General features: G+C 37.0%; 1 protein-coding gene across 1 annotated transcript; it reads right to left on the reverse strand.

Annotated features, from left to right (window-relative positions):
• Window positions 1-605: 605 nt before the first annotated feature.
• On the reverse strand, window positions 606-20,930 carry LOC117323370 (spermatogenesis-associated protein 20-like). The gene is made up of 14 exons (XM_033878550.1): window positions 20,731-20,930; window positions 19,165-19,269; window positions 17,223-17,442; window positions 16,109-16,255; window positions 13,817-14,021; window positions 12,457-12,587; window positions 10,512-10,616; window positions 7,424-7,498; window positions 5,548-5,757; window positions 3,904-4,096; window positions 3,426-3,588; window positions 2,727-2,929; window positions 2,335-2,534; window positions 606-2,079 (listed from the first exon to the last, which is right to left on the reverse strand). Exons 1-14 carry the CDS (start codon window positions 20,880-20,882, stop codon window positions 1,816-1,818), a joined length of 2,373 nt encoding a protein of 790 aa, XP_033734441.1. The 5' UTR covers window positions 20,883-20,930; the 3' UTR covers window positions 606-1,815.
• Window positions 20,931-24,828: the final 3,898 nt, after the last annotated feature.

Genomic DNA, 24,828 nt, shown 5'->3' on the forward strand with positions numbered 1-24,828 from the left:
AACATGATTGCACAATCGTGGTTTTTCCTTAACAACAAATATTTCAAACTTCTTCCCAAGTTCCACCAGTGAGATTCAGCTATAACAAAATTAATCGCTTATTGGACTTTTCCCTGAACTTGTTCATATTTGACTATAATTTGTAACAGAAATTCTCAGGAAGCATGATTCATTTTGGTAATAATGTCATATCTGGGAAATTATTTCGACTTGGTGATTTGGAGAAGCAATAAAAATCTTGTATTAATAATGAAGCAATAAAAATCTGTATTAATTTATCACAATCAGTTTTTAACCCCAGGATATACCGAAAAATTAAGTTAATGTAATTGAAAGGGAGTAATAGGTTGAGATTTCAATACTGCAATGCATCTAAACTGTATAAAGGGTCAAATTCCTAGCGTTCTAATTTACAGTCAGCAGACGATTAATTCTGGATTGTATTCCACATAAGAAGGCTGTGTTAAGATGTCCACAATGTGATCTTATTAAATACTAAGTTTGATTAAAGTTGGACACTTTTTCAGCAACAGATCTCAACATAAAACGTAAGTGAAATGTCAACAACAATGCTGTCGCCATCACTACCGGAAAAGACCATTGTCTTGAATCAACTTCTACACAAAGTAGACGAATTGATTTCTCGGAGAAAATCAACATGTATTCTGTTTGCCACCTCAGTTTAATCTATGTACAAAGCTGTTTATTTTATTACAATCTCGTACATTTAACACTGCGGAGTACATTGATACAATGGTCATTAGTCGATGAAGGCAACAGAGTGTACTCACTGAAATGTCAAATTCTATACCCAATGAGGATATACCAAGGTCCATTCATATAAACATGATAGTATCCATTTCTTAGACTAACATTTACGAATAAAGATCTTCCTGCAAATTTTATCACCCCACCATCATCAGGTTCATAGTTGTGTCCTTTTGATTTTGGGATTTTGGATTTTGAAAATAAAAATTTGTTCTCAATATTTCTTTAGAAGTACTCAATAGATCTTTCTCAGATTTCATTTGTAAAAGTCCCTTGTTCCCATGTTTTTCCTTTTAATTTCAGGAAAACAATGGCTAACAGGTGGCCATCTCCGATTTTGATAACTGAATTTTGTTATCTCTCTTTTTGATTACTACTGGAAGGATATCTCTCAAACTTCACGAGTAGATTCCCCTTGGTCCTTAGTTGTGCCATTCTATTTTGAGTTTGATCAGAAAAACAAGACGTCCATCTTATATTTTAACAGTTTCTGTGCTGTAAGGACATTTCTCAAGCTTCAGAGTCGGATCAAGAAAACAAAATGGATGACAGGTGGCCATCTTTGATTTTGACAATGGACACTGGCACAACACTTGTTTACTGCTGCAATATATACATTATGATTGTAGATCCTGATTCAAATACAAACAATTAATTACACATGATAAAAACATATGTACGCTATATATCTAGCCATCATAACTTTCGCCTAGCACTTTTATAAAAAAAAAATTTAATCTGTATAACATATCTTCTTAGGCGCTTGAATCATGCCACATGGTTTTGTTGGTAATTGGTTTAAATACATTAAATTCAACATCTAATGATAAAACTCTCCTTTGTTACAACATGTACAGTTGACTGTATCGACCCTGTAATTTACATACATATACGCTGATAATACAGCATCAGGTACTGTAATATACACGGAACTATTGTTCACGGAGGTAGCCACCAGCTACAATATAAGATCCCGATGATAAAGCCAGCAAAAGAGTGGATGGTAGCAAGTCTATGCATGTTGCTGAGTATATCTAGATTACAGTGTCATAACTTTGACTTGGTGTTGAGAATTGCATGTAGTGAGTCAACATTTGTAACAGGCAAGGAACACGTGTAATTTTCACACACATAAGCTGTGGCTTTACCATCTATCTGTGGCAAACTATGGACAAACTGGCACTCCCTTGACAGGAAACTATCGCCTCTGGTAGGCACCATCAGGATAACCTTGTTGGGGAGGAAGTGAGAGTTCACACATCCGATAAGGGCGGCCATGTCTGCAGAGGAGGGCTCACCGACTAGTACTATCTGTTAATATATAACCATTCTCAGATAAGCTTCAACAACACTATCTTTACACATGATATCCTACGAACAAAGCATTGCTCAGTTATTGTTAGATTTAAATAAGATAACATTTAAAATGTTTACGTTTGATTTTATATAATTTAACAATGAGCAAATCCAACAAGTACAGATAAATTTGTACCACGGGTGCTATTTTCAGGGAAGCCTGAAACTTATGTTTAAAGTACATGAATCGTTGACATTAAATTGTGTGACCTGTTTAGTGGTACTAGAAGTCCAGAACAGACCAGCTGTCATCTCGGGGAGTGCGATAGGGATCTTTGTAAGCCGTTGATGGAATACTTTGAAGATCTTCACGGCCATATCATTGTAATCTGTTCTTTGCAGGATGTTGGACAGACGCAGTAAGTTGCTGGCAGCGATAGAATTCGAGCAAGGTTCTGCACCATCTTGGTCTAACATAAAAAAAATTACCTTTATTAGGAATGGCAAACTTGTTGAATATTAGTAACTATATTTAGTTACAATAGATAAATCTTCGAGTAACTGTTAAACCTAAATGACTTATGAAACAAAATAACAAAAGTGACATGTTCATGTTGATTTCTGACCAGCTATATATATATAATCATTCACAAACAAGTTACCATCCTTTAGTCGTAGTACAATGTCTGCCTGACAACTGTTATAGTAAGCTCCATCCTCACTGTCCCAGAATAAAGAGTTCTGCTTTTCCTGAAGTTCTACTGCCCATTCCAACCACCTGGTATCAAAGTTTGTTTCATACAGATCTAGTAGGGCTTTTATTACCAGGGCATAATCGTCTGTGAATCCCTCAATGTCTACAGGTCTGAAAGATATTAACGCAGCGAAGCATTAATTTCATTGTGATAAAAATATTTCCTTTTACATTTGACACAACATTAAACAAGAAATATCTTTAAAAAAGATAAACAGCATAGTTTTAATGCTCATGGTTATAATTTAAAACTGCAGTTGAAATAAATTAATGAACTTATTAATAATGCATTTCAGCAAGGATAACAAAATTATATCAGTTTGAATCATTTTTGGTGATAATAAGACTGCATTTGAATCAGAAATATAATTTTATTAATGTGTCATTTGAAAAGATGCATCCACATATTCAGCTTGCATTCAATCTTAATTTTGTTTTGTCTTTAACTGCATATCTGCATTTTGCATTTACCGCTACATTGACCAATCACACACTTCATCTTTACCAGTAACGCTCACCTGTCGCGTCATATCCGGGTCAAAAAGAAAATTATACGGCTATGCCAAAACTTTTTGAAATGTTCTGGGCCTGCATTAATACATCATACCCTGCCTGTACCTCCTTGTCCTGGCCACTGTAGCTGGTACGTAATAACACGCCCGACCTGTACATGTACTGCTGGAGGAACTCGGCTGCACCCTCAGCTTGCTGTGTGTATCTTTCCTCTCCGAGTGCCTGACTGGCCTTGGCAAGTCCAGATATCATCATACCTATGTATATAGACTTGGTTCTCAAGATATTGTAGACATGATTGGTATGGATTGTTTACAAAAAAATGTTAATAGAAGTCATCATATATTTGTTTCTACCAAGATAAAACAGGTAGTAATAATTTGTGATAATATACCTTAACATTAAAAAAAATCTGAGGTTCATAGAACATCAAAACTGCATAAAAATATGCACATATATACAGTATTCTGCCCATTGAGGACTAGAGAAGCCTTATCAAGTAACTATCATATATATTGTATGTGTGAAAACATGACACAATTTGTAAAATATTTCCCAATCACACAATTTACCATTCCATGCAGCGACCATCTTGTTGTCAAGGTGAGGCCTAGGTCGGGTTTGTCTAGCAGCATACAGTAGATTACAACCCTTGTTGAGAGTAGCAATGGTTAAATCCTGTGTCAACTCAAACTTTTCAGCGGTGTCGGTCACTGATCCTCGTACTATCAGAACATTCTGATTGGTCAGTTCATCATGAGGGTCCTAAAATGCACAACACGCTCTGATTGGCCAGTTAAACACGAGTATCCTAGTCTATTTAGTAGGAATTGTTAATTATACGGATAATGGCAAACAGACTTTATAATGTTGAGAACTATTCGCAAATAGGGCCTCTTTTTCTTATGGAACTTAATTGAGAAGAAGATTCTTGAAGCTTTTAACATATCTACCCTATGACCTTGAGAATATGTCAAGGTTATTCATATAAGGAAACCTTCACTGCACTCTATACCAGGTATATTATAGCCAAATAACAGATTTCCAGGTGTGATGTTCACCTATTTCACAAATATGACCTTGAAAATATTAAAATCAAAACTTGGCACAGCTGTCCCTAGCTACTTGCAAAAATATCAGATCTAGAGAAGTTCCTTGAAGCAAATTTCTCTAGTTAAGTCCCTTGACCTTGAAGATATACTGTAGGTCATAGTCAATTACATGAGTTAACTTTTAAGCATGCTGTCCAAAGGAACCAATGGCAAGATATTAGGCCTGTATGTCTTAAGGAACTGGAGAACATTTTTGAAGTTTTCAACATATTTTACCATTGTGATCTTGAAATAAGGTCAAGGTCATTCATATAAAAAAAAACTACAATAGTTACCTTTCTGACCACTGTGACCTTGAAAATAAATCAAGGTCAACTTTATGAGCAAACTTAGTATATTGTCCTAGGTACCTGCTACCATGTCATCATATCATCTGGAAATCGAGAAGATTCATGAATTTTTTCACATGTTTGTGATCTTGTGAGGACATGGTCATTCATATGAGGACATTTTTTATATACCTCCTGGTAAAATATCGGTACCCAGTTGCATATATGAACAGATGCCCACTCACCACTCCTGCACCATACCATAAGCTCAATGGCACTTCGTGCCATATATGTGACCTAATGATCATTGTGGACCTTCTGTCCGGCCTTTGGCTAGGGTAAATACTGTTCTAACCAGGATTTTTAATAAGGGGTAAGACCTCCCCTGAAGTAAATAACTGTATAATATGAACCTCTTGAGAGCTAATACACCCACATACTTTGTTAATTGACTGTGAAATTAACCAGATTCATGGTTCGTAGCCATGCATGCTTTCTTACAAATGACCTGAGGTTCTTGGTTTACTTGAATTTTTAAGAGAAGACAAAACACTGAATTCTATGTAAAGCTCAAGGACTTAGCATGGGTAATACTGTCAAAATATGTATATGAGTTAATTATAACATCTCTCCCTTAATTGGCCTGTATTGGTCATCAGTTTGCTCATCTGACAAGAAACTGAAATGTTTTATATGGCTGTTGTTATTGGTTCTTTTTAAGGACATGGAGGGGACATTTATATGATGTATGGTACAATTGTAACACAGTACACTGGTTCGGTGAGTGTTTGTAATCTAGTTAAAATCTACCAAGAGCATAACGCACAGCACCTACCTGGAATGGATCCACATTTCCTTCAGGTTTCACTCCAAAATGGTGGGAGAACACATTAGCTAAGGTCACACCTGGATGACCTTTGACCTCCTCCCCCAGTAGACTGTCCACCTGTGATTGAGTCCACACACAGAAAGCCCCCTCCTTTTTTGCTGTGGCTTCCTGTGTTGGGAGGGAGTCTGCATCTTCTGCACTGTAGAATCCCCCTGCCTGAAAATGTCTTACTTAATCTTTACTTAATAGATAAATGTCTTACTTAATCTTTACTTCATAGATAAATGTCTTACTTAATCTTTACTTAATAGATAAATGTCGTACTTAATCTTTACTAAATAGATAAATGTCTTACTTAATCTTTACTTAATAGATAAATGTCTTACTTAATCTTTACTTAATAGATAAATGTCTTACTTAATCTTTACTTAATAGATAAATGTCTTACTTAATCTTTACTTAATAGATAAATGTCCAGCTAGTAGCCATCAACTCATACCAACTTTCCCCATGTCAAAGTGACATACCAAGTAAGCACATTCTTGTATCAGAATGGGAAAAAGATATTGAAATATGAAAAGAATTGTCAAACAAATCAAAATAATGCTTAAGAAAACACAACTACATAGAAATAGTGATTACATAGGCTACTAAGTTTCAAAGAGGTCCAAGGGAAATCTCCAGACATTAAAAGACCAAAATAAACAAAGGACAAGAACTCTTATTTTTCAAAACTCGTTGAACCTGATTGTGAAGTCAACCAAATTTCAAAGAGATTGGTACTGAAAACAGAAATTTCCTAGCAAAACAAAAATTATGACAAAGAAATGTACATGTACATTGTTCAAGCCATAATATGTAATTTATATAAACCTGTAAAAATCACTGTTAATGATTTATTTGTCTATCTTGATGTCTAGATATCAGAATTGATTGAGAGCCCCAAGAGGTTCCTAGTTACATACTCTTCACACTTACCAGACACTGCAGGTCCCTAGTTGCATACTCTCAAAACTTACTTGGTTCTTTAGGTCCCTAGTTGCATACTCTCAACACTTACTGGGTTCTGTAGGTCCCTAGTTATATACTCTCAAAACTTACTGGGTTCTGTAGGTCCCTAGTTATATACTCTCAAAACTTACTTGGTTCTGTAGGTCCCTAGTTACATAATCTCAAAAGTAACTGGGTTCTGTAGGTCCCTAGTTATATACTCTCAAAACTTACTGGGTTCTGTAGGTCCCTAGTTACATACTCTCAACACTTACTGGATACTGTAGGTCCCTAGTTGCATACTCTCAAAACTTACTTGGTTCTTCAGGTCCCTAGTTACATACTCTCAACACTTACTGGGTTCTTTAGGTCCCTATAGTTACATACTCTCAAAACTTACTGGGTTCTGTAGGTCCCTAGTTACATACTCTCAACACTTACTGGGTTCTGTAGGTCCCTAGTTACATACTCTCAACACTTACTGGGTTCTGTAGGTCCCTAGTTACATACTCTCAAAACTTACTTGGTTCTTCAGGTTCCTAGTTACATACTCTCAAAACTTACTGGGTTCTGTAGGTCCCTAGTTACATACTCTCAAAACTTACTGGGTTCTGTAGGTCTCTAGTTACATACTCTCAACACTTACTGGATTCTGTAGGTCCCTAGTTGCATACTCTCAAAACTTACTTGGTTCTGTAGGTCCCTAGTTACATACTCTCAACACTTACTTGGTTCTGTAGGTCCCTAGTTACATAATCTCAAATCTTACTGGGTTCTGTAGGTCCCTAGTTACATACTCTCAACACTTACTGGGTTCTGTAGGTCCCTAGTTACATACTCTCAAAACTTACTTGGTTCTTCAGGTTCCTAGTTACATACTCTCAAAACTTACTGGGTTCTGTAGGTCCCTAGTTACATACTCTATGATGTTCCTGACCACCTTGGCATACTGTTCGTCTTTAGTTATCTGTAAGTACATACATACATTTTGACTCTTTCTGTGTATGATTACAATCAACTTGATCAGATCTTGACTTGACAGGAAAAACAACACACAAAAGTTCTATAAACCTCATATGCAAATTCTGAATATTAATATAGATATTTGAAAGTTTTCATTGTAATAAATGACAGGAATTTCTCAGTTACTATGGATACCTGAGAGTTTTCATTGTGACCATGGAAACCTGATATGCCTCACTATGTCTCACTGTAATTATAGATACCCACTATGTCTCACTGTAGCTATGGATACCCGCTATGTCTCACTGTAATTATAGATACCCACTATGTCTCACTGTAGTTATGGATACCCACTATGTCTCACTGTAGTTATGGATACCCACTATGTCTCACTGTAGTTATGGATACCCACTATGTCTCACTGTAGTTATGGATACCCACTATGTCTCACTGTAGTTATGGATACCCACTATGTCTCACTGTAGTTATAGATACCCGCTATGTCTCACTGTAGTTATTGTGCCCACAATGTCTCACTGTAGTTATGGATACCCACTATGTCTCACTGTAGTTATGGATACCCACAATGTCTCACTGTAATCATGGATACCCACTATGTCTCACTGTAGTTATGGATACCCGCTATGTCTCACTGTAGTTATGTATACCCACTATGTCTCACTGTAGTTATGGATACCCACTATGTCTCACTGTAGTTATGGATACCCTCTATGTCTCACTGTAGTTATGGATACCCGCTTTATCTCACTGTAGTTATGGATACCTGCTATGTCTCACTGTAGTTATGGATACCCACTTTGTCTCACTGTAGTTATGGATACCCGCTATGTCTCACTGTAGTTATGGATACCCGCTATGTCTCACTGTAGTTATGGATACCCGCTATGTCTCACTGTAGTTATGGATACCCACTTTATCTCACTGTAGTTATGGATACCCGCTATGTCTCACTGTAGTTATGGATACCCGTTATGTCTCACTGTAGTTATGGATACCCGCTATGTCTCACTGTAGTTATGAATACCCGCTTTATCTCACTGTAGTTATGGATACCCGCTTTATCTCACTGTAGTTATGGATACCCGCTTTATCTCACTGTAGTTATGGATACCCACTTTATCTCACTGTAGTTATGGATACCCGCTTTATCTCACTGTAGTTATGGATACCCGCTTTATCTCACTGTAGTTATGGATACCCGCTATGTCTCACTGTAGTTATGGATACCCACTTTATCTCACTGTAGTTATGGATACCCGCTTTATCTCACTGTAGTTATGGATACCCACTTTATCTCACTGTAGTTATGGATACCCGCTATGTCTCACTGTAGTTATGGATACCCACTTTATCTCACTGTAGTTATGGATACCCGCTTTATCTCACTGTAGTTATGGATACCCACTTTATCTCACTGTAGTTATGGATACCCGCTATGTCTCACTGTAGTTATGGATACCCGCTTTATCTCACTGTAGTTATGGATACCCGCTTTATCTCACTGTAGTTATGGATACCCGCTATGTCTCACTGTAGTTATGGATACCCACTTTATCTCACTGTAGTTATGGATACCCGCTTTATCTCACTGTAGTTATGGATACCCGCTTTATCTCACTGTAGTTATGGATACCCGCTATGTCTCACTGTAGTTATGGATACCCACTTTATCTCACTGTAGTTATGGATACCCGCTTTATCTCACTGTAGTTATGGATACCCACTTTATCTCACTGTAGTTATGGATACCCACTTTATCTCACTGTAGTTATGGATACCCGCTTTATCTCACTGTAGTTATGGATACCCACTTTATCTCACTGTAGTTATGGATACCCGCTTTATCTCACTGTAGTTATGGATACCCACTTTATCTCACTGTAGTTATGGATACCCGCTTTATCTCACTGTAGTTATGGATACCCGCTTTATCTCACTGTAGTTATGGATACCCACTATGTCTCACTGTAGTTATGGATACCCGCTATGTCTCACTGTAGTTATGGATACCCACTTTATCTCACTGTAGTTATGAATACCCGCTTTATCTCACTGTAGTTATGGATACCCGCTATGTCTCACTGTAGTTATGGATACCCACTTTGTCTCACTGTAGTTATGGATACCCGCTATGTCTCACTGTAGTTATGGATACCCACTATGTCTCACTGTAGTTATGGATACCCACTTTGTCTCACTGTAGTTATGGATACCCACTATGTCTGAATGTAGTTATGGATACCTGCTATGTCTCACTGTAGTTATGGATACCCTCTATGTCTCATTGTAGTTGTGGATACCCTATATGTCTCACTGTAAGTATGGATATCTGATAGGACTCACTGTTACTATGGATATCAAAATGGATTCACTGTAACTATGGAAACCTGATATGCCTCACTGTAACTATGGATACCTGATATGCCTCACTGTAACTATGGATACCTGATATGCCTCACTGTAACTATGGATACCTGATATGCCTCACTGTAACTATGGATACCTGATAAGCCTCACTGTAACTATGGAATCCTGATATGCCTCACTGTAACTATGGATACCTGATATGCCTCACTGTAACTATGGATACCTGATATGCCTCACTGTAACCATGGATACCTGATATGCCTCACTGTAACCATGGATACCTGATATGCCTCACTGTAACCATGGATACCTGATATGCCTCACTGTAACCATGGATACCTGATATGCCTCACTGTAACTATGGATACCCGATATGCCTCACTGTAACTATGGATACCTGATATGCCTCACTGTTACTATGGATACCTGATATGCCTCACTGTAAGTATGGATACCCTCTATGTCTCACTGTTACTATGGATACCTGATATGCCTCACTGTTACTATGGATACCTGATATGCCTCACTGTTACTATGGATACCTGATATGCCTCACTGTAACTATGGATACCTGATATGCCTCACTGTAACTATGGAAACCTGATATGCCTCACTGTAACTATGGATACCTGATATGCCTCACTGTAGCAGGTGAGCAGTTGACCCTGGTCATACAACATCTTTTCAAAGTGGGGCACATGCCAGAATTTGTCAGTTGAGTATCTGTGGAAACCCTGCAAAATGAAGGGAAAAATCAAAGATTAAAACTGTGCATGTTTCTTGTAAATATTAACTACATTCATAACTAGAAATTGTCAGACAATTTGATGGGCTTTTCACCTACTTGGCACAAAAGACCTAAAGGTTTAATATTTCCAAACGTACCGTCTAATTTAGAATAGTTCAAGTTTCCAATAAAGCCACCATTAGAGATATACAATGTAACATGTCAACAAAGGAGTTGGTAGAAGGGAGATAACTACATGTAGTACATGTCATATAACCATTACTGTGATATCACATTACAGAATGGCTGTCGTTGCATCCATTTTGAAGGTTTAACGAGTTTGAAAAATAACAACACTTTGTCAGCTATCCTTCCTTAACATCCCCACCAATTTTCAGCTCAATGGCACCATTGTAACAGGAGAATAAGTTTAAAATGTGTTTTTCAAGAAAGCGACCATATCAGATTTTGGACCGACCAGAAGAATAACAATGCCTAAAATGTTAATGAAACTTCTTCATACTTTTTACAACATACCTGAAAGGCTTTTAGAATATTTTTTACCAATCAAAGCAAGATATGCCACAAAAACAGAAGAAGAAGAAGAAGAAAAATAATAATAAGAAACAACAAAAACAATAGGTCTTTTTCACCAAAGATGAAAAGCCCTAATTACTTGTAAAAACACCATACCAAATAGGTAGTCATTCAACATATCAGCTAAAATTTGGACTGGAATACTTACTTAGACTGACAAATTACCAGTATTGTATGTTCAAGAATCTGCAAAAAATCTCGAAACCAAAAAAATATTTAAGACATAAATGCCCTGCTGTCACTTGGTATCCCAAAACATACACAATCACAAGGTACTACACTAAAAATTAATTCTAATATTCATATGGTGTTTTCCTCTGTTATCACAATCCCCATAACATATTGAGATAGTATCATTCATAGAGGACACAATGCTGATTATAATGTGTCTGCATATAAAACAACTGTAAATGAGATAATAGTCAGTTTTGATACCTTTAATCATGTATCATGTAAACCAGTAGTACAGTCCTATGCTGTATATGTTATGGATACCTTATCAATACCATAGACAGGCATTGGAATGGTCAGAAGTTTGAGGAAAATCTCGCAGAATCAATCTGTTAAAATTGAATGGGGACAGGATGGATGGAACAGTTTCTATGAAGGGACTTTGACCTTTGAATTCTAACGCGAAAAAAATAATGGTCAGAGTATTTTGTGTATAAGCTGTATATTAAGTTCCATAAAAATCTATGAAGAAATGATGTAGCTAAGCATGATGATATTCAAACAGTTCATGATTTTCTATATTTAGCAACAGTGACTCTGACCTTGACCTTGGAACTCTGAAACACAACAATGTCAGAAGTATACTCAAACTAGACCTATGTTTATTGATTAAAATCTTTGGAAGAATGATGTTACTCTAAAGTTAATGATTTTCTGTATTTAGCAACAGTGACCTTTGCCATGACCTTGAATCCTGAAACAAAACAATATCAAAGTATACCTGTATTTGCACGACCTTTGTATAAATTTTCATGAAAATCTGTCGCTTGGGGTGAGAATTGAATCGGGACAGGACGGGACGGGATGGGACATGATACGAAGGGACAGACATGGACAACGCTATATGGCGCTGCAAAAAAACTTGTATGAAAAATGAAATAGGTGGCTATTTAACCGATCAATTACAATTTCATTATTTTGAATAAAAGATTAGACTGACCAGTACTGGCATTGTAACTTTCAGAGCAATATCTAAATCAGCACATTTTTTAGAAAAACATCTTTGACCTCTCACTGACCTGTGATATATGATCATAAATGCCTCCCTTGGCCATACAGGTCAAAGTAAAGAGGGACTGTTCTAGGGCTCTCTGACCCTCCTCACTGGACGAATTGTTGGCATAGTAACGCAGCATGAAATTCAAATTTACTGTAAATAAAGAATAACAAAAAATACATTGAAGACAGATATAATATGCCGTGAATATTTGACCCCTTAATGATATAACAACTATGCTTATAGTATCCACCAAACTTTGACACAACACAGCAACCAATAATATGTTCCAAAATACTGAATAGTATCCAGGCTTTGATTTTATTCCCTGGTAGATATATATATTTATCATTAAATATCAATCAGATTTATTCCCTGGTATATATATATATTGATCAGTAAATAGCAGATTTATTCCCTGGTAGATATATATATTTATCAGTAAATACCAATCAGATTTATTCCCTGGTAGATATATATATTGATCAGTAAATACCAGATTAATTCCCTGGTAGATATATATATTGATCAGTAAATACCAATTGGATTTATTCCCTGGTGTATAATGTAGAGATGTCACAAAGACTATCTCTCACATTCGTTCATTGTGTCTCCACTAATCCGACAACATTCAGATTTGATCAGAGTTGTTAGTTGTTGGTGATGACATTTGGTAACAAGAGACCCAGAGGGCCTGCATTGCTCACCTGGATATTTCAGTAATTACGACAAAATACTCTAATTTAAATTATATTTCGAATATTTTCCTTCTTTTTAACTACCTCTCCCAACAGTGGTTCAAAGTACAGGAAGACTAAATCCTGTCATTCTTGAAAAAAGAAAAAGTATTTTGATTTTTATTTCATCAAAATCCATTTAGCTGTTCAGGACTAGTAGTGATTTAAAAAGATTTACCTCAAATTCCCCTATTTGGCCTATCCCTCTGGTCATAGGGGACCCACACACTCCAATTATACAATGTTACATCTCCTTGGCCCAATAATTCTCTAGACCTAAATTTCATCAAAATCTATTCAGGTATGCAAGACTAATAGGGATTTAAAGAATTAATTATTGATATTTACTCCAGTTATCTTGTTCACAAGGTCCAATAAAAATATTATGACAAAGGGCAATAATTCTCTAAGCTACTGTCGAATAATACTTTCCATTTTCAAACTTGTCCAAGATCTTGTCATTATATGGCTGCATACAAAGTTTCATCAAACAAGTGCTGGATTTATGAACAATAACAATTACCATGATATCTTTACTATACAAATTTATTAAGATTAGCCTGATGGATTAAAAATTGTCTCTCAGGACAGGTGGCCATCCTATTGATGTGAATTTGTTGGCATACATTTGTTTAATTGTAGTACCTGGCTGTGGAAACTTTGGGGCTTCTTTTCCGAATCCTCCAAATTCACCATCATAAGACTTGTCAAGCATGCTAAAGCAAGTGTGTATGGCTTGTACCCCAGGGAGGGATATCCCCTCACCATCCTCTGTACGGATCTTCCCTCGAGAAAGTGCTTCCAATATGGAATTCCCTTGCTCCAATACTTCTTGACGTTTGTTCTTCCACTAAAACATTTTTCTTCATAATACATTTGGGGAATAGAACCTTAGATAAAATTAGAAAATTAGAAGTGAAAACAAAAAGAGGGCCATGGACCTTAAAGGTCACCTGAAGTTTTTGTTTTTGTTTTTTTGGTTTTTTTTTTAAACAAGACTAAACACATCTCTATGACCTTGAAATACCAAATACCTTGGCGTCTTAATGATTGAGGAGTAGTCAAAAATGTAAATTGTTTTACTTCCACCAACAAAGTTAGAGGGTTATACTGGAATCAGCTTGTCTTTCTGTCTGTGACTAACTGTGAATTTTGTACCACCTACTCCTCCCAGGATTATGCAGGGATTTCAATTTTTTGTTCCCTTTATTATGATGTATTACATTGTGTCACCCTGAATGTCAATAAGTTCCATCAATTTTTACTAGAGTTATGACCCATGACATATTGTGAGCCTTGATTCCACTAAGTGAAAGTCCTTGTAGTAATAGCAAATTATATTTAAAACAGTTAGTATTTTGTATCCATAGGTACATTGGATTATTGTAGGCATGGGTTTAAGCTGCACACTGCTGACAAACTTCAGAGGTCATGGGGTCAAATGTTAAAAATCATGGACGCATTACAGTAATAAGTGAAATAGTTCTTACAGTACTTGCCACTAAGCGAAACAGACATTGTTAAACATGGTCAAATGTTGTAATTTATGGATGCCTATAATGGCAAGAATTCAGATATTGTCAAATTCCACTGAAAATGGGTATTAATCGGTTTTTTGAGGGATGGCAAATACAATGGTGCTATTTTCCAAAACAATACATGTCATTTGGTTGCTTTGTTTGGTTTGGTTTATTTTGTTTAACATCCTATTAACAACCAGGGTCTTTTAAGGAAATGCCTTATTTTGGAGGGGGAGGAAATCCGGAGTACCTGGAGAAAAACCACCGGCCTACAGTCAGTACCAGGCAATTGCCCCACATGGGGTGTCGAACTAGCCACCCAGAGGTGAGGGGCTAGTGATAAAGTGTCTGGACACCTTAACCACTATGGCTTGTGATAAAGTGTCTGGACACCTTAACCACTATGGCTTGTGATAAAGTGTCTGGACACCTTAACCACTATGGCTTGTGATAAAGTGTCTGGACACCTTAACCACTATGGCTTGTGATAAAGTGTCTGGACACCTTAACCACTATGGCTTGTGATAAAGTGTCTGGACACCTTAACCACTATGGCTAGTGATAAAGTGTCTGGACACCTTAACCACTATGGCTTGTGATAAAGTGTCTGGACACCTTAACCACTATGGCTTGTGATAAAGTGTCTGGACACCTTAACCACTATGGCTATGGTAACCAAAAGAACACTATGATGAGACATAACTTGTTTGGAACACTCCTCCAAACATATTGAATCGATTTCAATGAAACTACACTGGAATGTTTTGGAACATGTTTTGAAGTGCATACAGCTGTTTTTTCAGAAAGTTTGGTTAACATGGTAACCAAGTCACTATACACAGGCTTTTTTTAATGGCCAGAAGCTCATCAGTCCTTAGATCAATTTTATTCAAACTTGGTCAAATGTTGTAACTTATTAATGCCTATAACATAAGAAATAAGGTGTTTTCAGAAATGGAGACTACTGATTGGTCAAAATTAAGATATGGTCTGATGAAGCTGAAAATTGGTATGCAAGGGCTTTGAGGGACAGCAAATACTATTATGGTGCTATTTTCTAAAACAATAAATGTCATTTGGTTGCCATGGTCGCAAATGATGGGTAGCAGGTGTATCAGTCCATTGGCTTACAGTCTATAGTTTACGAATGAGTGAAAACAAAAGCATGACATCAGACAAAAGGCGATATCAATAGATCACTGAGACTTTCAGTGGACCTAAATAATGACATCAACTTTTAAGTCTTCCTTTTTCTTTGAGCAGTTACATGTCTGAGGTTATAGTCAACTCTATCATATGTATTCCTCAGAAGATTTAACACTCAATTATATATACAGTTAGATAAAAGTGTAATTCCTAGTAACAGCATTTAATTATAACTCTTTCCCCTTTTGAGTGATTTTAGATCCTGACTCACCAGTTGTGCGATGTGAAGCAGCACACTTTTGAATCCTGGGCGGCCATAATATCGGTCATCTGGTGGAAAGTAGGTGCCTCCTATGACAGGATGTCTGTCTGGGGTCATCCATACACTCATAGGCCAGCCTCCACCACCACTAGTAGCCTGTAATCTAACAACTTGCAAACCCACACATGTTTCTACCGTACGAATTTGTCATATACCAAGGTCAAATTGTTGGACTAATGGTCTGATAAATAGTAGCCAGACAAAAATATTATAACTTATACAAAGAAAAAAGCATTATTTACTTCAAATGAATATACCATCATTCTAATGTACAGCTAAGTAAGCACCAACAGATAATACAAAATGTTTACACTGTACAAAGGTCATATGATGTTCTCACCTCCAAGGTCATACAATGTTCTCACCTCTACAAGGTCATATGATGTTCTCACCTCTACAAGGTCATACAATGTTCTCACCTCTACAAGGTCATACAATGTTCTCACCTCTACAAGGTCATATGATGTTCTCACCTCTACAAGGTCATACAATCTTCTCATCTGTACGAAGGTCATACAATGTTCTCACCTCTACAAGGTCTCACCTGTACAAAGTTTATACAAGGGTGTCACCTTTTCAAGAATCATACAATGTTTTCACCTGTAAAAGGCTCATACAATTTGTCACCAGTACAATGATCGTTCAAAGTTCTCACCTGTACATAAGGATCATACATTATCCTCACCTGAATGAAGGTCATACAATATTCTCACCTGTACAAGGGTCATACAATGGTTTCGCTTTACAAGGCTCATACCATGTTCTCACCAGTACAAGGATCGTTCAAAGTTCTCACCTTTACATAAGGATCATACATTATCCTCACTTATATAAAGGTCATACAATGTTCACATCTGTACAAATGCCATACAATGTTCTTGTCTGTATCAGGGTCATACAATCTTCTGACCTGTACAAAGGTCATATGCCATCTGTACAAAAGTTGTACAATGTTCTACCATGTACCAAGGTCTCACATGTGTGAAAGTCATGCAATGTCCTCATTTGTATGTAGGTCATATGATGTTCTCACCTGTATGAAGGTCATAGAAAATGTGCTTACCTGTATAAAGGTCATATACACCCTGTCAACATCAGGCCGTTCCTCTCGGTCTACTTTGATAGCCACATAATTCTCATTTAGTATTTTGCCAATTTCCTCATTTTCAAATGACTCGTGCTCCATCACATGGCACCAGTGACATGTTGAATAGCCAACAGACAAAAAGATCATCTTGTCCTCAGCCACAGCCTTGTCAAATGCTTCCTGACCCCAGGGGTACCTTTTACAAGAAATTTTTGTGAGGTTTCAGTTACAAATCATATTTCACATCTTGACTACACAATCATTCTTTTCTTTTTGTATCTATATTTGTTGAGGTCAAACAGTGCTATACATGGTTATGGTGTGGGGATCTCAACGGTTTCAAAAATATCATCAAGAAATTAAGTCCCTAGGGGTGGGGAAAGACCCCAGGGCCTACATTTATTACAGGATCTCTTGATGTCCAGCAAAGCTATATATATGGTTATGAATCGGGGATGTCAAGGTTATAAACTAGTAGCAGTTTAAAGGATTTAGCTCAATATCCACTTATGGGCCTTACCCCTCCGGCCCCTAGGGAGCCACACCCTAAGTTTATATAACATTAGATCACATTTGTCCAATGATGCTCCAGATCATTCATGAAAATTCATTCAAGCATTCAGGGCTAGTAGGGATATAAAGGATTAACCTCAATATACCCTACTAGGCCCCGCCCCTCCGGCTGTATAAAGGAGAGCCACACCCTCTGTTTATACATTGTTTGATCCCCGCTGCCCAATAATGATCCAGACCAAATTTCATCAAAATACACTCAAGCATTCAGGACAAGTAGGGATTTAAAGGATTAACCTTAAATTCCCCTAATGGACCCCGCCCCTCCGGCCCCAGGGGAGCCACACCTTCCATTCAATAATACTCCAGACTAAAGTTCATCAAAATCCATTCAAGCATTCAGGACAAGTAGGGATTCAGAGGATTAACCTCAATTTCCCCTACTGGGCCTCCCCTCTTGCCCCAGGGGAGCCACACCCTCCGTTTATAGTTTGATCCCCTTTGCCCAATAACGCTTCAGACTAAATTTCATCAAAATCCATTCAGACGTTCAGGACAAGTAGGGATTAAAAGGAAATGTTGACAGATGACGACAGACGCTGTACCGATGGCATAAGCTCATCGGCTCTTCTGGCCAGGTGAGCTATAAACCACAGGGAACAAAGACAAACTCGGAAATCATCAATTTTTTATTCAATCATATTTCAATTTCAAAATGGCTTTTGTTTTTTATAATTCCATATATATCAAGTGTATCACCTTATCAACAATGACAATTGGATTTTGCCGAGTTAAGTACTTGAAGATGTGAATCAATAATTATTAAAGGGAAAACTGTTGATCATCAGTGTGGATATATATACTCTTGCGCACAGCACACCACACACTCATGATTAAAAATGGTTTCCCAGGTGAATCAGCTGCCGTTTACAAAAAAGTGTACAACATAAAAGATGGCCAAATGAGCATTTTGCAAGGGAAGCAGCATGTATAGCAGATATGAAACCTGTTCCTACAAGCTATCTGGATGATGCACATATTCTGCGATTTTCCTGTTAAATTGACAGACGAGGCAAACGTGTACCTATGGTTATATAGCTCCAACTGTTGTTAACACATATTATCTGGTACAATGCTGGGAATAAATGTCACCTTTTCATAATTGACTTTGAATTATCAAATAACACCTGCCACAACTATAACCAATCCAATGTCAAAAAACAGGTGTTTACGTACTGTGTCTTCAAATCGTATCGGGGGTTCCTGTTTACAAAATGACTATCTCGTTATCAAAACAGCCTCCTTATGTTATCAGTACCATATCTGAGAGGGATTTCCCAACTACATGTAAATCATCTGGCAATAGGGAGATAGACCTAGCAAACAGTCTGTTGCTTTTATTTACCAGTCAACTGGGTTGGAGGCATGCTGCAACAAGTATGGAGATTTTTCCTTGGACAATCTATTTCTGGCTCTAGCTGCCTCATCCTCACTTTCTGTAGTCATTGATCTACAATGAAATATAAAAAATTATTCATTCTATAAAAAGTGATATTTTCCACTAAGTTCACACTTTTTTCTGATTTGACCAATCAGAACACTGCTTAATTAGCTCTCCAGCATCATACAATATAGAATACATAACGTCGTGATTTGGCCTACATTTGCGAGTTGTAAACAGAATATCTAACAGTATCTTCAGTAATATCCAATATATTTCACTCATACGGCTAATATTTTGATATTTTTTACTCGTGCTATTAACTCATGGAAAGCCACACTCGTGAAATATATTTGGTATTACATATACTGAAGGCACTGTTATAATATCCTCTATATATCAGCATTTAACTAGTATTATCATGATCAACTGTGATGTATTTTGCTATTTGAAGTTCACATAAAAATATTGAAGAAATAGATTTTCCTATAAGTTTTACCTCCCCTTTCACAGTTTGACGCCCATCCTTTTTCATACATCTGTTTTCTAAACTAAAATTTTCCTACAGTCTCTGTATAATGAACCTAATTAGCCAAATCATACGGTATATTTTATATAAGCACGATACTATATCACTTCAGAAATCTACATTGCATGGTGGAAAATTCACCTAAATTACATTTTATAAGGTCCTTTAAGCCTTCTACTTCCACAAAGTAATGACTGACTTTAACTTGTTGAAGGTTATGTCATGTATGATTATAAATATAAGGTTGTGGCAAAAAATGGAGAGAACTTAATTACTATTCGAAAGATGAGATTGCAGTTTTAAAAGATACTGTGTCTGCTGATGAAATTTTAGATGGTAGTGAGTTCCAATCAGTGATTGTCCGGCGAAAGAATTCCTCACTGACCTGTTAACGGTCTTTCAAAGTAGTTACTAGATATCTATATACATACTTTCACTTTTGGATAAAGCAGAACTGTGCACTGTACATAATAAGCAAAATTTGTTCAAACACCATTTTTGGAAACATTGAACAAACAGGCAATTTTTTTCAGTAACTGTGTCATTCAACCATGGAACTCCCTACCAGACGACCTTTTATTTTACAGCTCCATAAGTATATCAACAGCTTCAAGCATATAAGACTCAGTAAGTTATATAAACACCATCCAATAAAATTCCAACTATCATTTTTTCAGTGAGTGAGCTGTGTCTAAGGAGGTTGATACATACATAGGGAGTTACTGCCCCTCCCATTTTTATCCATCTTTTATCTACTATTTTGATGAACTGTACACAATACTAGAAAGAACAATTTGTGTATTTATATATTAGATTTATGTATCCATAACCAGGACGTGTAATATCATTATTGTGAAATAATTATTTGAAAAACAAATCTGGCTAATCAATGCGTAACTGCATGGAGATGTCACCATTACTCTACGACACTAAGACTGTGTTTCTGTACGTTTGGTTTAACCTGTTGAACTATGATGAGTTTAATTTGTCATCATTGATACCTGATGCTGATTCCCGGTGACCTTATCCGTGATAAATATGTTGTTGTTGGATTATGATACACACGCTGCGATAAAACTGTCGGTCCGATAAAGCGCGTGTTCGTCAGCGCAAGCAAACGAAACGCACGCGTTGTGGTGTGTAAAACGATCATCAAAACTTCAGTCTGCACTCGTTATAACTGTTTGTTGACATTTTGTTATCATTCGGAACTTTTCTCGAGAGACTCCGAAGGTTTTGATTACGCGGGAAATTTTGATTCGCATGGACTTTGTTTAAAATTCTATCAGTTTGAATCATGTTTGGTAATAATAAGAATGCATTTGAATCAGGAATATAATTTTATTAATGTGTCATTTGAGAAGATACATCCACGTATTCAGCTTGCATTCAATCTTAACTTTGTTTCGTTTTTATACCTGCATTTTGCATTTTTTATCTTTACCAGTAATGCCACCTTTCGCGTCATATCCGGGGCCAAAAGAATATTATACGGCTATGCCGAAAAAATAACGGAGCAACTCATATTCCATCCTTTACAGTCCATTTTTTACGTCATCTGTCCGAAGGGTCATGGACTGATCGAGTCGGTCGATTCAATTCAATTAAAACCCGGGTTCGAGTCCTTTTGGGGCACTCGACAAGAATGTGTTTTCCCTGTTCTTTCACATATGTATTTTAGTATCAAGGCTAGTAAATCCCCGTAGAAGAGTCGTGAAGCCCACTTTATTGTATATCAACATAAAGTGAAATGTTAAAACTTTCCAACGAGTGTTCACACAAAGAAATTGGCCAAGTATTGAATAAGTAATAACATAAGGAAGGCGAAAACGTAGGCTGATTAGGCTACATGTACCTAGTGTAGTGTACTTCTCGAGATCACCTACCTTACCATATACATGTACTAAATTATGACCCGTCTGAGGAAATCTTGTTGATATCACCGTTCTGTAAAATAGCGAAAAAAACTTCAACTGGCAAAATTCAAAATGGCCAATTTTGGTGATCTTATTTACAGTCTTATATTTTAATGATGTACATCCCTCATTCCTCCAAGCTAACCGTGACCGAAGAGCCTCGTGAAGTTTAATCGAAAACATTGAAGTAAGTGTTGACAGGGTTTGTTGGTTTTGTTTATCACCCCGTTAAATGACCCTGGCTGTTAATAGGACGTTAAACAAAAAACAAACAAACCTTACCCGATGACCATCAAAATATAATCAGACGTTTAACATGATAATGTGCATGGTCCTATATTTGGTAATAACTCGTCCTCTACCTGGTTTTGGTCACAATAACGACAGATTCTATTCGCCATGGAATATTACGATAGCAACGAGAGATGATTGATATGTTATGAACCTAGTATTGAAGGAGGTACCTAAGGAGGTACCTAAGGAGGAGGTACCTAAGGATGTACCTAAGGATGTACCTAAGGAGGTACCTAAGGATGTTCTTTTTAAGTCCTACTATTCTCTGACTATATAGGGCCGTATACCCAAGGACTGGTCTCATTTAGTTAGTTTATATCGACGAGGTAGCACTCTAAATTAAACAAATGAAGCGGCTTTTGCAAAATGGACAAAATCGGTGAAAGAGCAGTGATCTAATATTTGCATAAAAAGGTTTAACACTTAATGATATCCATAATAATATGTTGGCAACACTAAGGAATGATGCTCCTCAATTTGCTACTGTGAAAATGTTGGTGGCGGAATTTAAGCGTGGCCGACAGAGCCTTGAGGATGGCCCCCGTCCTGGAAGGCCTGTCAATGTTGCAACCCCAGAAATGGCCAATACAGTTCTTGATATTATTATGACTGAAAGGCGAGTCACAGAAAGATATATAACCAGTAGAGTTGGCATTTCACAGGAAAGAGGACATTCCATTCTGACCGAGAATCTTGCAGTGAGAAAGCTTTCGGCCCGATGAGTACCAAGACTTCTGACAGTTGATCAGAAGCACACCAGACGCACATTATCGCGTGCTAATCTTAACCTTTTTGAGGAAGATCCTACCAACTTTCTTCAGAGATTTGTCACTATGGATGAAACATGAGTCTATCAGTTTACCCAAGAGATCAAGCAGCAATCGAAACAATGGAAGCAATGGCTCTCCCCTGCCAAAGAAGGCAAATACTATTCTATCACCTGGGAAGGTTATGGCCTCGGTTTTCTGGGATGTAGATGGTATTCTGCTGATAGATTGTCTCCAAAAGGGACAAACAATTAATGGCACATACTATGCATCACTTCCGTGGCAGTTACGGGAAAATGTTAAACTTAAGCGCCGCGGAAAGCTCACTAAATGTGTGTTAATCCATCAGGACAATGCTCCTGTTCACAAGTCCGTCATTGCCATGGCTGCCATTCACGATTGTGGCTTTAAATTGATTGAGCTTCTGTCTTATTCACCTGATCCCGGTCCATCAGACTTTCATCTGTTTCTAAAACTAAAAACAGCTACTTCATGGACCCGCTTTTAGTCCGATGGTGATGTCATGCATGTAGCGGATGACTTTCTGAACAAGCCCTTAAACATCGCTGGCAAAAGTGTATAGATACTGAAGGGGATTATGTTGAGAAAAAAATACGTCCGGCAAAATTCCAATCCTTCAATATGAGGCTCACAACATATCAACAGCCCTCGTACCTTCTACATAGAGCTGGTGAGATGAAAGTCGTAATTTCGAAATAAGTTTGAGATGTATATTTGGAATAGACTTTGTTAACTAAAAAATGTAACGTATAACTATCGATGAGAAATTTATACAAAGTCATTTTGACGACATTTCAACAAATTCACTTCTAGCTTGAATAAAATTATCTATCTGACGCTGCTTAAAACAATGTAAAAACACCATTTCATTATCAGCATAATGAGTAAACCAAACCTCATCAAAGCCAGAAGACAGTGATAGATTTCTAACTAGACAACGACATTTACAGTTTCTATGATAACGATCCTAAATTTCGACATAACTTGACATTATAACAGAATTGATAGGATATAGCCACCCTTTATAAAAGATGGTTGACCCGACTGATTTCAACGTCTCAACACACAGTGTTGTTGAAAATAGTTTTCGTTTTTTTTTGTTTTTTTGTTCTTGTTTTTTTTGTGGCTGTACTATATCATACATAGGAACCACCCAGATAATAGTGTAATTATTCTAGATCGAATCGTAATATCATTTAAGCCACTACATATTTATTTGCCGAATAGTTAACTGAGGCGTCTCCTCTCCGCCATTATTATTACGATGGTTAAGCCCGGTCTCATGCAATTTAGGTTGAGCCCCCTGAAACAAAGCGGAACGGAAAAAAACTCGGCAAAGTAAGAAGTCACAATGTCTTTCCTGTCATGTAATACGGCCATGTCATAAATTTCGAGAGACATATTATATAACGTCACAATAACCATATGACGTCGCACGATTGTCTTTGCTGAGAAAAAAAGCATACCGCCCAAGTCGAATTTCGCTTCTATAGGAATAGTATAGGAATTAATTTGAGATTTTTCACTTAAATACTCCTAGATAAGAATGATGAATCTTACACGAGTGTCTATATCTATTCTTAGTTCTATATAAACACACAAGGTGGAAAGGAACATCAACAACAACAAAAAAAACTTCGAGGCCGTTGAACAAGAACTGGGAAATCTCAGGTGGGAAGTCTACCGGGCTGACAAGGACAACAAACACAAGCTAGATAAGGGGAAAACATCACAGCTGGGAGAAAACGAGAGAACATCTCACACAAAGCAGGACGTAAACAGGTCAATCCCCGTGGGGAAAAAATCAAAATGGAAATTAAACGCAAGAATGTCATGTGAAGAAAACTTAAAGATCTGATTAAGTGAGCAAAAAAATAATAATAAAAGCAAAATGAGCAGGGATTTGCATCGATTTCTACATCCCTCATCAATAAATTTATAGATCTGTCCAGGGGTTCATGAGATAATATATCATGTGTAGCCATTTTTTTAAATGGTATATTACAGCCTTTGTCCTTTAAACTTGATTGAAGATCTAATTAATGTAGTATTTTATGTTGTGATGTTATGGTGTAAATATATCCAAGGTTCATCAGATAGC

Source organism: Pecten maximus, chromosome 1, assembly GCF_902652985.1.
Source record: "Pecten maximus chromosome 1, xPecMax1.1, whole genome shotgun sequence".
In the NCBI taxonomy this organism is placed as follows: domain Eukaryota; kingdom Metazoa; phylum Mollusca; class Bivalvia; order Pectinida; family Pectinidae; genus Pecten; species Pecten maximus.

Coding starts and splice junctions, on each gene's coding strand:
- LOC117323370 (XM_033878550.1), bottom strand. CDS start 20,882: ATGATCGTTTTACACACCACAACGCGTGCGTTTCGTTTGCTTGCGCTG. Junction 14,022..16,108: donor TGCTTCACATCGCACAACTG/GTGAGTCAGGAT, acceptor AAAATGTTTTAG/TGGAAGAACAAACGTCAAGA. Junction 10,617..12,456: donor TTTATGATCATATATCACAG/GTCAGTGAGAGG, acceptor TTCATTTTGCAG/GGTTTCCACAGATACTCAAC.